The sequence below is a fragment of the Pterocles gutturalis genome, unplaced genomic scaffold, assembly GCF_000699245.1.
Source record: "Pterocles gutturalis isolate BGI_N339 unplaced genomic scaffold, ASM69924v1 scaffold8619, whole genome shotgun sequence".
Lineage (NCBI taxonomy): Eukaryota > Metazoa > Chordata > Aves > Pterocliformes > Pteroclidae > Pterocles > Pterocles gutturalis.
Window position 1 is genome coordinate 46,166 of NW_010130584.1, and position 17,397 is coordinate 63,562.

Genomic DNA, 17,397 nt, shown 5'->3' on the forward strand with positions numbered 1-17,397 from the left:
GGTCAAATTGGGTCTCTCCTCTCCAAAGGCTCTTTAGCATGTTCCAATTCCCTCCCAAACCGTGGCTAAATGACTGATATAAGATGCCACAGGGGTAAGCTAGGAGGGGTTTGGAAAGATCTTTCTCTGATCTTCATTTCCCAAAATGGCTGAACATGGAAAAATGTCCTGCACACAACATAGATGCTGCCCTCTGCCAGCACAGAGAGCCCCAGCAAAGCTTTCTCCTCCCTGCCCCACAGCACAGCTCTCCTTCCATCCTGAATCATGGTCCTGAGGACTCACAGGCACCACATCTCCAGGATTTTTATCGAGGTACTCTGGCATCACTCCACTGTGTCTTATTATATAAGACAAAGCCATTAATCAACTGTGTACCCCCCTCTCCCCTGCCACCGCAGACAACAAACGTGATCGTCTACAAGCCTTGCTGCTATCCATCTTTCAGTGCACAGCTTTGTGGATCCGAGCAGAGGATTTGATTACAGCCATGGCACTGATCATACACTGTTGGATGTCCTCGCCTACCTCTGAGCTCACTGTCTTAGACATGTGGATGGTTCAATACGGGTGTGTACACACAGGACCAATCTCTAACATTCTGTGATTCTGTGACTGATCACTTTGATTAGGCTAGAAGAATTAGACTAAAAAGAAAGTAATTTTTGTATTAAACACCATTAGTAGCTGTGTTAACCAATGCAAGCAAAACAGCTCCTTCCACATCATTCAGAAATCAGAAAAGCAGCTACTGTAAAAAAAGCAGACAACAGCACTAAGGCTTTACCAGGCAAACTGGCTTGTGTTTAGGTCTATCTTTTAAGGACAGGAGGCCAAACTAAAACACATGTCCTATCGCAGGTATATTTATAGGCCAAGTCAAAGCAGCTGTGACTGCAAATCACACTGTGTAAACAAGTAGCCACTGAGGCAGAGCATTGCCTTCGCAATTACTCAATCAATACAACTACAAGCAATGCCTATAACATGCATTTAGGACATCAAGAGCACTTTTACATGCAAATGCCAGACTTGTTCTCCTTAAAACAACCTCTAATGCCTGCAAGCAAATGCCTGGACAGGATTTTGTCCTCTTTACAGCTTCAGCAATCATTCTATCTTTAAGCCCATGTCTTTGGTTCTCAGCAAGAAGTGATTGAAACCTTTGCCTGCAAATGCTGCATCAGCATTTAAGCGGGTGCTTTACTCATTACTTTTATAAAGTGCAATTATTTAGGTTGAACACATGGATTAGCTGTGAAACCCGGCGGGGTGGGATCACGGGAGACACGAGCGAGCCACTGAGTGTCTCCCCTGATCCCGCCCCCCCGATATGGCGGCTCGTCTGCTCCGGAGGATGCTCGGGAGCCGTCTCCTCCTCCGCTCCCTGCAGTGGAACTCCGGCAGCGACTGCGCCCGCGCTGCCCATGGCGGCACAGGTCCCCTCCGCCCGGAGCATGGGGAAGGGGGAAAGGGCGGGAGCCACCCTGCAAGGGAGGGCAACCCCGTCCCTAGTGTCCTCTAGCCAGTTGGAAAGGGCTAATTCACCGTGCTGTAGGTATTTGTCCTGAACTGGCAGGCTAAACTATAGTTTTTGTAGTTAAATTGTAATTTTCGAATTCCTTTTTTTTTTTTCCCCCCAATATCATGTCTGCATTGCAAGAGATGAGTCCAGGCAAGCGTTCATCACTCAGGAACTGATTTTTTTTTCACATATGCTATGCTTATTGCAAGAGATGAGCATGGAGGTGGTTTCCCACCTCAGATTTTTTTTATTAGGAAGGAATTAAACTACTCATTGTTTTTCAGACAATGTATTAATTCTGTGCCAGTCTCATACCACCATAAATGTTCTGCCCAGTGTGTACAGATTCATCGCAGGCGTTGCTGGAGGTTTGCACTGTGATGGGCAACTCCTGCTCTCCTATTGTGTGTCCCCCGTTTAACTGTAGCTCTGTTTCTCTCGGGCTGTAGGTATTGCTCTCTGTGTTCCTTCTTAGCACCACTTTTTACTGAGGCTTGTGGAAGTTGCCAGTCTTTGATAGTCCATAAATTAACACTAGTTCTGTTTTTTGAGGGTTTCCGAGAGGCAAGCTACCAAACCTTTCAGCGATACCCAGGGATAAGGAAGGAACACCAGCAGACCAGCAGTTATTCCAAGCCAGAATAGAGTCACGGAATCATAGAATGGTTTGGGTTCAAAGGGACCTTAAAGATCATCTAGTTCCACCCCCCTGCCACGGGCAGGGACACCTTCCACTAGACCAGGTTGCTCAAAGTCTCATCCAACCTGGCTTTGAACACCTCCAAGGAGGAGGCATCCAGAATAGAGGGCTGAGCTGGCAGAGCAGATGGTACCTTGGGTTGTAGGTGCCCATTTCTGTTCAGAGCCTTCCCAAGTGATATGCTGGAGCTGCTCGCGGTGTGTAGCACACAGAATGGAAAGCAGATGAAAGTCCTCCACTCGCCCCTGCTCTTATGTCCCTGAACTGCTCTCCTGTGCTCTGTCTGTACCCACAGAAACTTTGGGAGAATTGAGGTGATGATGGAAAGCCTCACCTTAACAGTGATCAAAATTGTTAAAAATAATACAGATTATCTTTCTATATCTAATTGAAGACATGGGCTCTCTGACTAAGCAAGCTGAAGCAACTGTTGCTACAGACTGGAAAAAAAAAATTACTCCAGAGCAATTCTATGTGACAAGAGAAAAAGGAACTGAACCGGTAAGCAAAAGCACTAATGCTGTTCAAGGTTAAGCCACCTCCTCTGCTTGCTGGACAGATAAAAACCTGGTTTGGGGAGTTCTCAGCAGTCAGTTGTTTCACAGGTTTTCCCCTGCCTTCCTGTGGATGAAAGTTAGACTCATACTGAACCAGGTGGATTTTGTTCTGACCCAGGCTGGTTTGCAGATGAAAAAACATTCTGCATTCTTTTCTTTTTCTTTTTTTTTTTTTTTTTCCCTAGGATACTTTACTGCCAGCTCAGCTGTCTGTGGCAGTAGTGAGGCCTCTGCAGAGGGGTGGGAAGATCACATTTTTGTCCTGTAGTCTCCCTTTTTTGACCGTATGTAGATTAGCCATGCAATATGCAGGAGCTGGGTTATCCCTTGTGTGCCAGATCACCCACCCACCTTGTCCCCGCACTTTGCTTCCTTCATGGATGGAGGCCATGGAGTGTTGTGGGTGGAGCACCAGCACTCCTAGCCCAGAGGCAGGGCTTCTGTGTGTGTGGAGCATGTACCATGGGATTAAATCATGTGAACTGTGCCCAAACCCTTATCTGTAAAATAAGGATCCCAGCTCCAGACCATGCAGGGAGGAGGAGAGTCCCTTTGTAGAGCCACTTTGAAGTCATGGCATGCCACAGCAGAGCCCTGGTCTTTGGGATCCTGCACATTTCACAAGTTCCTCAGAGGTCACGACTCCAGCCCTGGTACCTGGAAGATTTATGCATCAGACTGGTCTCGAAGTTTCTGGGGGCAGGGGGTAGTCTTCACTATTAATCCAAAGGCATCCTCCCCTTCATTTCTTTAGACTGCTAATGTTTGTTCTTCAAAGCCTCCCTGTGAAGCCTTCTTTTTATGGTTTTTCTCCTGTTTTGAATCTGATTCCTACATGCTTGTTCCAGATGGTGAGTTTTTAAAGACCTGCATTATTAACTTCTCTGGTTTTTTTCCTTTTTAAAAAGCCATTTAGTGGGACCTATCTGAATAACACCGAATCAGGAATATACTACTGTGTGTGCTGCAATGCCCCACTGTTCAGGTAACATCCTTTAGATTTCACAGCATCCTTAAAATGCCGTTAACTGTGACAGGAGGGACAGTGTGGAAATGGAAAGTGCGGGTCAGAAGAACAATCCTTTGGTGCCAGAGTGCTATGTGTAAGATTTCCAGGATACCTGTGTTGATACAGGTCCATGGTATGCTCTTTTCTTGAGCATTTGAGGGTCTCCAGTGGCCAGCAGGCAGTAGTTGCTACATCAGAGTCTGCCTTTCTCTCCTGCCACACACACTGTCCTTTTTGGTTGATAATAATTCTGTTTAAGAGCTGTCTAATTCATGAGTTGCCACAAAATACATGTGTTTATGTATGAGCCTCACTGTATGTTTGCTCTGGTTTTGTGCTCTTCCATAGTCATCCTCTGCCACTGATGCTAATGGGCTGGGGAGACCTTTGGTCTGCCTTGGTCGAGCTGTTGTGACGTTCTTACTGCTGGCTCCCTCATACTGGAGCCAAGACCTTCCCTTCACCCCCCTCCCCCCTTTCTTGTTCCCTAAATTAAATTCCACTATTTTTGCCTTTTTGGTTACATCTACTTCTTAAAACCTGTCTGCGAACAACTGCACTATTAACCTCTGTGCTCTTTACAATACTATATATTTTGCAACTTCATTAAAGTCTAAGTAAAAGGAAACAGAGTGCCTCGGAGTAGGATGTGCAGAGGGTGTTCTGTTATCTGTAACTGAACCAGAAAAGACAGTTCCTCATATTTTTGGATCTCAAAAATAGCCTTTGTATATTCCCAACTGCGAGTTCAATGGCATACGGCTGATATGCCCAATGTTATGAATACTTTAAAGGGTGCATCACAGATCGGAATTTCAAAGGGGAAGCTGAGGAAGAAGAGGTCTGGATAGCAAGAGGGGGAAAAATGTAGTAGCTATATTGAAAATAAACCTAAACTAAACAATTAAATGGTAAGATTGGAGGCTGATAATTGTGTACAGTTAGTTTTCATTTGGCCAAGTACACAAAACTATTGTTATGCAAGTGAGCATTTGCTTAAATGTATGTTTTTCTGTAGAGGTTTGCTAATCAGCACTTTTAAATACATTTCAGGAGCTAGTGCAGCACTGCAGAATATTCCGAAGACAAATAAAAAACCTAAAAATACCTCTGGAAAATTCAGATAAATTAGAGACAATTTAAATTGCTAAGCTGTGGAAGAATTCCTTCAATTTAGGCATCTTTTATATTAGACAATGGATATTGACAGGCCAACATAAAGAGAGATGAGCACTGGAGGGAATTGCTTCTGCTGCTAAACTAATAAGAAACCAACAATATAACCAAACAGTCACGATGCTTTTTGCAGTATCCAGCTCTCAGAGAATATAGGTACTTATGTGTAAAGCAATGAATAATGCTGAGCCTTACAGACTGATACAAGGAAATAATAATAACAATAAACTTACAGAAAAAAACTTTTAAGAAAAATTGTGAATTATTAAATGTGCAAAATGGTCTGAAAATATTTTTTCCATGAATGCATTACATTGCAGAGGACACTAACAATCAGGGAAAAAAAAAAAGGTATTTTATAAGAAGTTCATTCATCATGTTTATTTCCTAGTGCATTAAAACGTCCTTTCTTTTTCACATGCATTAGATCATTAGCTACAGGTAAACATGAAGCATTTCCTCCTTTCTTTCAAAGTACGCATGTGTATATACACTTATACCAGAATTTATTACCTTCTGCTACCAAATATTCATTTGAAAGAGCTGGAAATACACGGAACAAACCCCTAACCTTTATAGATAGCAAATTGTGGTACTTTAATGAAATCTCAAACCTTCAGTGAACCATAAACCTACAGCTGAGATTCATACAGCAAAAAGCACTTTTTAGAATTACCTGGATTCCATCCAGGATGACTGAAATAGGGATCAAAGTAAATGACATGTGCTGGAGGAATGGTGTGTCGAAGGCTAATCTAAGGCATATGTTTAGGGAAAGTCCATTTATCCATAAATTAAGTGGTGAAATACTTCAAAGGACAAATATGATCTTGAACAACTATATTTTGGGGTACTAAAATGTTTCTATTAGGGAATCTAAGTGATATTACTGTTAGTGAAACCACACAGAGACCATTTGTGTTGAGACCTAGTTTAACAGCTCAAAAGACTGATCCTTTAGCAGTGGAAAACATCTACAATAAACTTCAGGATTGTGAGTGGCATGTAAGGGATGGAGTCAGTCAGGGTCAGAGGCAAAAAACACATAGTGTTAGAGCAGAAAGACCTTCCTGGACTTTACAGGGCTTCAGAGAGGATCCTGGTATGTCTTCTCTGTGTATGAATAAACAGAAGGATCCGTATGTCAGAAAATTAGGAGTTCTGACTCAAATCTTATGAAAATAAAAAAGAAACAGCACAGGTATATGTCAGGGAAACTCAGAAGTGGTGTACGGACATTTGTGTTCCCCCAGGTTAGCCTTTGGGAAGCTATGCCCGGCAGGGACCATGCCTGTGTGGATGTGTAGCAGGGATGGCACGGAGCCCTCTTTGCCTGGAAAGAAATAGGCCTGGAGCCCAAAACACCTTCTCATGCAAACGCAGCCTGCAACCTGCATTTGCTCCGGTGCAACCTAAATCTGTGCTGTGTCCTACTTCTCCCTGGTTTTATGGCGGGGAGGAGGTAGGAGAACATTTCTCATGGGTCTTCATTGGATTGATGTAACGGACTGCGCAACAGGCCCCCCAAAAACTAGCCTTTGGTCGTCCTGTGTTTGTGAATCCTCCTTTATTTCCATAATTACATTGCTCAAAGACAGCTACCCACAGTTAATTATAAAAATGCATTCTGAATTGTGCACTGTTCTTTGGGTTGTAGTTTTTTAAGCTTGTTGCCCAGCTTGTTCGCCTTGTCTTTCTAAAAGTCATTGCAAGTAAGATTTTCAGATTTTTCTTCACCGTATTAATATCCCACCAAAATACACCTGATATATACTAGATGCGTTGCTTTAAGTTCTGTATTGAATAATGGACTAAGCTGCTGCTGGTGTTGCTGTTTGCATCCACCACTAGGTGCCAGTAAGAGCATTTGGTTTGTGAAACTGGGCTAAAACGTGGGAAATTGGGAGGAAGGGGTTGTGTGGATCTCTAGACCACTTACCCTAGTAGTGTGTGAGTCTGTCCTCATTTCTCTCTCCAAGTCCCACTAGGTCACTCTTCACTAGAATAAAGTACTTATTGTTATCATAACTTTAAATAGGAGGGATTATCTCATTTCTGAATTCTAAATCCCCTAAATATTTTTTTCATATTTTCCAATAATATGCTCTGGGGCTTAATATGCACCTGAACAGGGTTGGTAATCCTGGATGTTACAGGAGGCACCCAGAAGTTGGCAGTCTGTAGTACTGTTTCTGATGGCTGCAATTCTCTCTTGGGAAGAGTAGATATTTGTGCTGTGAGGATTTGTCATTGGTTGGTTGATGGTTAGAGCAAGGCTCTGTTTGATTTACCAAACCATTTTTATGGCTGAGTGCAAGCCAAAGCCATCACTGGACGTGAGCCTGGCACAGTGGGCCAACCCAGCCATTTTCCATACTCATTTTCCATACTTTGTTTCTTCTTGTAAACTCTCCTCTGAGGTTGTGCTGTATTGGGCCAGGCTTTGAACTGCAACTTTGCAGGTGTAATTTAGCTAAATAATGTGCTCAGTTGTTGGTAAAACCTTTTTTCAGGCTTTATAAAATGCCAGACTATCAGTGAAATAGAAACAGTGAGGCAAAAGCTCCTGTTGTGGGCTGATCAAGAATTCCCTTTGGTAAAGAGCTTCCAACACAGTTTGATGCCACCGAGAAAACTTCTACTGTGCCAAATACTATTAATAATAGTACAAGACAAAGATGAGGAAGAAAGTCAATGCTCTTACTAAAACAGACTTTTTCTTTGCATCTCTGTTAATAATTAACAAGAAGATCTTGTTTCCTCTATAGCTCTGAACAGAAGTACAATTCTGGGACTGGGTGGCCGTCATTTTCTGAGGCTTATGGTACTTGTGGCAGAGATGAAAGTAATACCAACATCATGAGACGACCAGATAACTCGTTGGGATCAACTAGAACTGAAGTTGTCTGCAAACAGGTATGTTTGTTTTGGAGGTGATACCCAAAGACCCAAATCTTAACAAATAAGTTTTCTTTGTGCCCATTAATAAATCTACCTAAATCTAGCAGTGAGAATTACTGTATCACTGAAACTATTCTGTCTCACTTCTCAGTGTGAAACACATGATTAGATTTCTAATAGATAGACAGTTGATTTGGGTGAAGAAAATTATGTGACTGGGGAGAGTAGTTGTGCAAGTAGAGCCAAGGGCTGGAGTTTAGACAGAAAATTTATTCAGAGGACCTCAGATGAACTGCAGGATGTGACAACAGACAGTAGAAGGGACTTTGAGATTCAATCTACCCATTTTCCCCATAACAGAGTTGGTGCTTCCTCGTTCAGTCTTGCTAAGTGTTGCTTAAGCTGTTCTTAAAATACACAGTGATGGAGACTCCACAGTCTCGCTCAGTAATGAGTTGTAACCTTCATGTCTTCCTACTATTGGTTAGACAATGGGGAAAACACTAAGTTTGATTTGCAGCAGTTGAAGGTTATTACTATGTGCCCTGCATGGCGGTGGTGGTGCCCCGCATCTTCACAGCTGTCTTCTGTGGGTTCTCTCATTTCACAGAAGCTACCCTTGGGTGGTAGTAGCTATTCCTGTCCTGGTAGTGTTCCTGTCCTTACACCTTTACCTTTCCCCAACTCATGACCCATACATGTATTGAGACCTGCTGTAATACCCAGGTCCTTTCCTAAAGAACTGCCACCCCTAACCATTTCTTCCCAACCCTGAGTCTGTTCTGTTTATTACGTCTGTAAAAATATAAAAGAATGCAATTGAGTTGAATGAATTTCAGCCCCTTCTAGAAGGATTAGGTATTATCTGCAAATGTAACAAGCATTCGCTACAGTCCATTATCATGTTATGGTTCATGTTTGCAGTAATATCCAGCAACCAGCTTTCAAGAACCCCAGCTGAAGACAGCCTTCCAATTTCATAATGAAACACTAACAGCTATTCTGAGTCTTTTTCCCATCAGTTGGATTTCCATCTTTTTCCATCCTCAGTTGACCTGTGAGAAGGACCTACAGTGACTGTCTCAATTAACTTGAAATGTTCATTATGTACTGAGAATTCTAGATCCTCCCATTTATTTCCTATACTTTCTGGCATTCGTACCTTTTGACTTCCTTTTCTGGGATCTACTTTTTTGGGGGCAGATATTCACCCACTGGCTAGAGGTGATTACTCCAGGATATATTTCTAGTCTTTCCCCAAGACTCCCCCACCCACACAACTCAACAGTGAATTAATCAGACAAGTTTCTTAATTCAGGATAGCACAATAGGTACCACCATAATGTTGATCCATAATTGTAGTGGTAATATTGGTACATAATTTCTGTTGCAGTGTGATGCCCATCTAGGCCATGTGTTTGACGATGGTCCCACACCTTCTGGACAGAGGTTCTGTATCAACAGTGTTTCGTTAAACTTCAGACCAGGCTCTGGTCAGTGAGAATTAGATCTCTGTGGCTTATGGACTATCCTTTCACTGCTCGTACAAGCTTGTGAAAAACTCTTGCACTTTTAATATAGAACTCAAATTTTAGCACTTATGCCACTGCAGCTTTGCTTTCCACTTATTATCAGTACTGATAAAATACATATTTTTGTGGTAACTCTTTAGCAGTCTGCCTTTTTATGGTTAGTGTGATGTTAGTGTTGATTTGTTTATTGTATTTTTTAATTAAAAAAAATCTATGCAATAGTTCACATTCATAACTATAATCATTAACTATATTGAGGCTGCTGAAATGGGGTGCTCTCCTGAACCTGGCTTTGCTTATGCTGAACAGTCGTCATGGCACCCAGGATACAGATGTACATGGCTGATCATGACAGAGCTTTTACTTGTGTAAAATCATCATATCCTTCTAAAGGGAAGCAAAAATAACATGAATCTGCAAATAAGATTTGAGGGCATTTTTTTTTCCCTGATGTGAGAGACCTTTAGCCAAGCCAAGTGACTTTTCCGTGAACCCGTAAAAACAAAGTCCTGAGGAGGGCCTAATTGAAACTATTCCAGTGGAGACACAGAGTCTTTCTTCTTTTGAATCGATGACTTTGATTCTGTGTCCAATAGCAGAGCTCAAGTAGGGTTTGTTCCAGGAACTTCCTCTTAGAGAAATAACATGATAATAATGTAACGATCTGTGTAATATTTCCAGACTTCTGTTATCACTTGTATATTTCAGAATCTGAAAATAAAAATGAATGTGAAGTTTACTGTATTTGGGGGAAATAATCATCATCAAAAAACACATTCAGTAAAGTGATGTTTTTGTTGAAAACGTGCTTTGTCTGTTCTTCCTTGCACAAGTTTGTAAATATTCTCCCAAGCTTTGCCACCATGGTTTGCTGTAACAGGAAAATAAATCAGATGTTTGTTAAAATGAGCTTTCTTGCTTTCAGGTTTTTTTCCAGAGAAAATAATCTCTGAGTCAGAACATCAGCTTCACTAAACTGGCTGGGTTTAAATGCTTCCCTGCTGAGAGTTACTAGGCAACATCTCATTTGGCTTTACCTATAACAGGCTGTTTCCATTCTCCCTACTTTGGTTGCCTCAGTAATAAATAGGGTGTGTTCATTTACTTCGACTAGTGTAGTCTTAAAACTGTTTAATGTATTCAGAAAGCGGACCTCTATTGCACTGAATTTACTTTTGCTCCTTCTGCCTTGGAGCTCTGCAGCTTTTCCTTCTCCTGTACTTTCTACAGAAGAACTCTACAATTTAATAACTTTTAAAAACATCACAGGAAGCATAGGAAAACAGTGATCACCACAGCCAACCTAAAACAGAATGGCACAAAGGCCACCAGAGGTGTGAAGCAGCATGACTGCAGCAGGCACTTGCTGCTACTGGTTTTATGTAGTGTCATAGATGGTGACAGTCACCTGGCATCAGAGGTGCCTGTTAACAGCACCAGCATGCTGCTTGCTGTGTCCATGCTGCATCATGCTCTGCCATGCAGGGATGCCCTTGCATCACCTATGGCTATCGCCTGCCTGCTCTGACCAGGATGTACGTGCCCAGCCTGCTCAGGTCTCTGCTCTCAAGAGTTTTTGCAGGTTGTACAGAAAACACCATCCTCATGTGCTCTGAATTCATGTACCTCCCCATCCTGATACACTTTAATCCACTGTTTGTTTTTTTTTCTCAAACTCTATTGCACAGCTGCTGGAAAGGGGGGTGGGCCCTCACAGGCATTCGTTGGTCAGGCAGCCCCCTTACCTCTCCTCTCCTTTCCCATCAGGAGAGGGTTGTCTCAGAAAGGAGTGTGGCTAGAAGGTGTCCCCAGCTGGACTCCTGTGTTTAGCTAGGTGCTGGTGGAAAAGCCAACACCTGCCTGAATTCAGTGACTTTTGGTGGGGATACCAAATTGAAAGGCTCCACATTTCTGCAAATGGCAGAAAGTAGGAAGAAAACTGGCAAAATACCTGTTTCTTACCTGTTCCCACAGATACCAGGTCTGACCAACACCTTCTGCGGATGAGACTGAATGCCATACAAACAAAACAGACCATGGAGCTGACCACACAAGTATCCACGCACAGGCTTGTGTGCAAACAGCACTCAGCTTAGTACCTTGGATGTACATGGTTGGTGGAGACCAACTCCTAGTGAACTGGCAAGTTAGTAGCTATGACTGACAGAGGATGCTTGCTTGAGCAGAGAACACATTGGTTGTACACCTCTAAACATCATTGTATGCAACTGGACGTCTGGACTAAGCAGCAGCTGGTGCCTCCTCACTCATACAGCAGGATGACCTGAGGAAAGAGTCCTGTACGGGCCCGGTTTAGTTGTGCAGTGTTAATTACAGATGTGTAATCACATGAACAGACCCGTATCTTCAAGGGGAGCACCTGACCTGCACTACACTGGTACGTCACCAAGCAAACAGCATAAAGCACAACTCTGCTGCCCCAGAGAAACCAGACACTGAGCTAAGCAACCTTGTTCTGCTTCTTCAAATAAAAATGGGGAAAAGAATAAGGTTTGGCTTACACCACGTGTGAACATCAGAGTAATGGCCCACCACCTCTCAGTGTGGCTGTGTATCATGCAGTTTGGAGTAGCTATACCAAGAGGTACTTGAATATCCCGCCCCTTACGTTTCACTGTAACACTGAAAGTGTTTAGATGTCTGTATGCACCCATCTGTATGTATCAGTAGGGGAGCAGGGGAAATAATTTTGCTTTGCCAGAATTCCAGTAAACTATTTGGAATAAAACCCCAAATCAGTGAGGCATTCCTATCACCCCAGGCCCTCCCCATGCGGGCAGTTTGCACCTGTTCTATTAAACAGCCACACAAATGCAGGATTGAGCAGAGGAAAAGGGAGGGGATACATAAGGGAGGAATAAGTGGAGGAAATGGGTATGAACTTCTTGAATTAGCTCTTCTGATGCTTTTTTTTTTCCACAAAGTTTGAGTCTTTCTCTTACATTCTCTGCTGTGTCAGATAGTGGCTGGAACTGGTTGCACAGCCATCGCCAGTAGTGTGGTGGGGATGAGGCAGGGGTTTCTTACCTGATCCATCTTTTTATTACATTATCACCTGTGAAAAAATTATATGGATCAAATGGGATAATCCTCAGTAGTCCTTTATAAAATAGCAAATTTTACAGCCTTGTTTTCTTTTATTTGTCTTACAGTAAAGATGGGAGAGAAGGACTATTATTTGGGTACAACATAATTATCTCTTGGGCAGAGCATCATTATTATTATTAGGTTAACAATTAATTTTGAGGATGTGCCAAGATCTGTATGTATGAAACTGCAAGCTGTCTGTGTCAGTGGATTTTCCGTTACCTCTGCTGGCTTTTTATTCTCAGCTCAAACTTCTATTTTTCACTTTTAAGATCTGTCACAGCGTGGCCCCACCTTGTGTTTTGTCTCATACATGCTGATGGTACTGGCCTGTCCTCTGCCAGTAATGTCTTTGTAAATTTAAGGTCAAGTTTTCTTCAAATACATTTGTGCTTTATCTTGGGCTTCCAAAACCACAGGAGATCCAAGACTCTGCAAGGCCAGTTAGTTACCCTGCCTCTTCCTGGCCTTCTCCCTCAGCCAGCGGAATCCATGTGACATTTTTCATTACGTATTTGAGCTTATCTCCATGCTCATGCATTTACACAAACTAACTTTATGTCTCTAAACAGAGCTGTTGACATTTGCAGCCTCATCCCTGTGTGATATAAACTGATGGACATTCAGGACCTCTGACCATAAGCTCTTTGGGGGAGGGAACTTCATTGTCTTCTGTGTCTGGGGTACCAACCACACCAGGACAGATCTCAGCTGAAGGCCCAAAGTGTTACAAGATCACGAATCGTAAAGACCAATAATGACGGAAGACATTATTAAAGAGTATTATAGGCTACAGGAATTGCCTTGTGTATCTGAACTGACTTTGTTCCACCACAGTGAATAAAGAGCAGTTGCTTCTCTGAGCTGAATATACTCTGACGGGCAACTGCAGATTTATGTTCCAGCCTTCCCATCTGAGAAGTTTTTCAACATTGTTAGTTCATTAATTTGTTTCAATGATGATACTTTTTATCCCACTGTGTTTTTAAATAACCTTTTTATAAATCCAAATTGAGGTTTCTACATAATTCTTAAGAGATTTTAATATCTTAAATAAACTACTTCAAGACTTTCTTAGTCTTTGCAGCATCTCTACAAGGTAAGTAATTATTCTCAAATTTACTGAGGGAAGACTTGATGAGAAGAATTTAATTGATTTATTCAAGACTACAAACTAAATTTGCAGCCAAGCCAGAATTAGACTCTCCATGGTTCCTAACAGCATCCAGATCTTCATACCCTGCTTTTTCTAAAACTTGTTTTGGTACTTAATTGTTGGGGGGAGGGGGTGAATTATCAAAAGACAGGAGGTAAAATTATCAGATTTTTTCCAGCTGTGGTATTAAAACCAAAGCTAAGCGAACTAGGGTAACTTTGGCACATAAAGAGCAATACTTGAGGTCTTTCTCAGAGCAAAGGTGGTACAGGCTTGGTTAGGAATTAGGCAGCTGTATTCTCTGGCTGTGCTGCGTATGGTCATCCAGTATAAAATGAACCAATGTTCTTTGTTCCATGACAGCTTTAGGTAGACATGAGGCAAGGCAGCTTGCTAACAGCAACTTCTTTGCTTGGGAGGCAGCATGGCTTTTTTGTGATCACAGAGAGGAAACAGGAAAGAAGGAGCAGGTTACTCTTGTATTACTAGCAACTTCACCCTCTTCACCAGAAATCATGATGCTCATTGTTTTAGCCATGCATCCACATAACTGTAGTGATTTTTTTTTCTGTTGCACCATGCTGCAAATCATTTGGATTGTCTTTTAAGCTTGTTGACAACCTACTCTGATTCTGGTTGGAATGAAAGAAGAGAGACCTTTCTCAAAGCACAAACAGCATTTTGCCACCCCAGAAGATACCCAGTATGAGGTGGCTCAGGAGGCAGCCTGCATGAGAAGAAACTAAAAAAGTCTGGGTTTGGGTTTTGCTTTTGTTCTGGTTTTGAGCAAGACGGTGAGGGCTTAGCTAGTACTATACGTGTTTGTTATTTTCTGGTCTTCAACCTTGGCCCTGCTGTGTAGAAGAAATGAGTCCTGCCACCACACAACTGAACTGCCTCTGCTTCCATTTATTTTATGACTTTTCACACTGGGAGCGAAGTGTTTTAAAATCATACTCCTGTGCCTGCCCCACCTCCTGCTATACGCAAGTGATGAGCTGCGATAACTCTACCCTCACAGCATGAGGTGTAATTCTCAGCACCCCATCAACCTCCTGGATTTCACAGCTCTTAACACATAAACCATGTCTAGCCCCAGCCTTTTGAGGCAGTGGTGAGCCACACATCACAGAATAGGAAGCTAAGGGACAGCTGTGGGAAGTGACTCCCCACAGTCCCCTGGGGCAGGGCAGGGAAATCTGATTACAGACAGGGTTCTCAAAAGCTCTCCAAGTGTGAGCTGCTGCCAAAATTCACAAAGGCAAACTAGTTTAAAAGCAAAGGTCTTTATTGAAGAAGTGCCCAGATTTTCGAGACTAAAAGAATTTGTCTCAAGGCAGGTGTGCCCATGGGGACTGGTTTTAGTAGCGCTGAGGAATGTGTGTGGAAGGGATTGGCAGCTTGCCATGGGGCAGAAGAAAGAGAAATTCATGCCTATTATTGCACTCCCTTTTACTGTCTTCTCTTTTGTTGTTTGGCATTTTTTTTTCTTTGCTCTGTGGTATCCTTCATCTCTCCTCCTCAGAAATCCCTTTGTAATATCCCCCAGGCTCTGGCTTTCTTGACTGCACTCACCCTCACCATGTGCCTGAACCCTCCTAGTTCCATACACTCAGTCCGCTTCCCTTGGTGCCGGAGACATGATCAAACACACAGTCGTGCACCCACATCTGAGTCAGCAGCTATCTGCACGTGCTGGAGGTGGCTGTGGAGATCTCGCCTGCGGGCTTCAGGGAGGTTGGCAGAGCAGGCATCAGCTGTGCTCACCCAGCTCACCTTCTTTGTACACAGAGTGTGACAGTATTTACAAAGTGACTCTCAAGAAAACTTGTCAGGGACAGAGGAGCTGCCACAGAAATCAGGAAAGAGAAGACTAAAGTGTCATCAGGGATGCTCGAGTAGCCCACTTAGTTCTGGAAACAAAGACTGTGCTGCCCTGCCACATTACTGATGTATGGGATGTAGAAAAGTGGATCACAGTCAGATCATCTTTGTTGAGGTACAATTTTTGGAAGATCAGAAGATGGATCCAGACATTTTATGACAGGATATGATAAGAGGAAGGAATAGGAAAGGATATTAAAATATTTTGCACGACTGTTAGGAAACAGGCAAAGGCAACACAGAGGAAGGTGCTTGAGTCAAAGAGAGATGACAAAAATTGGTGTTTTCCTTTCCGGAAGGAGTCAGCACTGAAGAATGAGGACATGGCTGGTGGACTGAAAGCATGAAGAGGATGGCAGCTAAAGAGTGGACTGTGAGCTCTCAGGAATGGAGGAGCTGAGATCAGTCCTCCCTGCTGTGACAGTCTCTTGGGGACAGTTCTGACAGAGCCATGGGATACCTATGCATCTTCTTGGATTACTGAAGGAGAAAGCCTTGTGAAGGGCTAGAAGCAAAGCTAGAAGCAGGTGTTCATGCTTGGGAAGTTCAGGAGACTGACCACACTGTTAATCAGAATACCAGGTGCAGAATGAACCCTCACACATTCCCTGCCCCAGGAATGACCCTATTCCTAATCCAGAAAATGTTCCCTCCCTGTTTCAGGCTTTACATTACCTCTTAGTTCTGGGCCTCTCCTGAATGCACTTGGGTATTCATGCTTGGGTCCATTATGAACAAAGGTCATTAAACCTTGTCATGTACAATATGTCTATCTGAAGTTTCCTTAGGCCCCCAGAGAAGGAAAAAAAGAGGCTCCATGACACTTCTGCTTGGCAATAGCCCAAATAGCCTCTGCCTCTGGGCTTGGTCTGTAAGAAGGGCATTTTCCAAAACCGGATCACATGTAACTTGCTATGACCTTGTAGCCTTCCCTTTACTTTTATGAATTAATCTCTATTAAAAGCAGGGGGTAAATGTTTTTTCTTTGTCCCTCTTTCAGTTTACAAATTTGTCTTCTCCTATAGCCAGCTATTAAAAGATTGGTTCTGCCCCTGCTTTCACCCTTCCTGTTTTATCAGCTGAGACGTCAAACTGAGGGCCTGACCACTTGGTGTTAAAGATCCATGGCTCTTTTTGTAAGGCAGTGGCCTGGCCAACTCTAGACTCTAAATGCCTCCTTGTCTTACAGTTTGAGTTAGCCTCTCACACCCTAAATCGCAAAGTGTCATTGCCTTGAGCAATGAACAGCTTCTCTGTCATAATTCAGGGGTAACAGCAGTTAAGCAATAGGTGAAAGAAACTGCATATTTCTGATGTATGAGCACTGCTGAGAGGCTTAATTTTTTTAGCTCTTGCAAATTGTTTGACATCTACAGATGAAAAGGGCTTTAGAAATGCTTATGATGGCTTAATATTTTGCCCCTGTTGCTATTCTTATTTCTATTACCTCTGTGCCAATTTCTCTTCTTTCCTGCAATCTTTCACCTTCTTGCTCTACACCTGCCTCAAGAATAGGCAGAAATTGTCAATAAGAAAAACCGTTGCCTAAAATGGAGATAGCAGATTAACTGCTCCAAAGAGACACAGTAAAACTCCTCCACTCTGCCCATGCCATGGTATTTAACTAAGTCCATTGAGCACCTGTCCACAGGTAACTACAGCTGATCACACATGTTCAGCTGTGCTTGTGACGACTTCCCAGCCTGTGGCAACCCCAGCAGTGGCTGCAGGGACCTATCTGCTATCAGAACCATTCTTTTGTCTGGAGAAGGACAAACCAGACTATTTGTTGGGACAATGGTGGGGGTGAGGGGGTGCAGCTTCTGGGTGCTGGAGGGATGTGATGCAG

At 42.9% G+C, this 17,397-nt stretch overlaps 1 protein-coding gene across 1 annotated transcript; it reads left to right on the top strand.

Moving 5' to 3' along the window:
• Positions 1 to 2,621: 2,621 nt before the first annotated feature.
• Positions 2,622 to 9,369, top strand: MSRB2 (methionine sulfoxide reductase B2). Its single transcript, XM_010080268.1, has 4 exons — positions 2,622 to 2,726; positions 3,691 to 3,767; positions 7,736 to 7,883; positions 9,262 to 9,369. Exons 1-4 carry the CDS (start codon positions 2,622 to 2,624, stop codon positions 9,367 to 9,369), a joined length of 438 nt encoding a protein of 145 aa, XP_010078570.1.
• Positions 9,370 to 17,397: the final 8,028 nt, after the last annotated feature.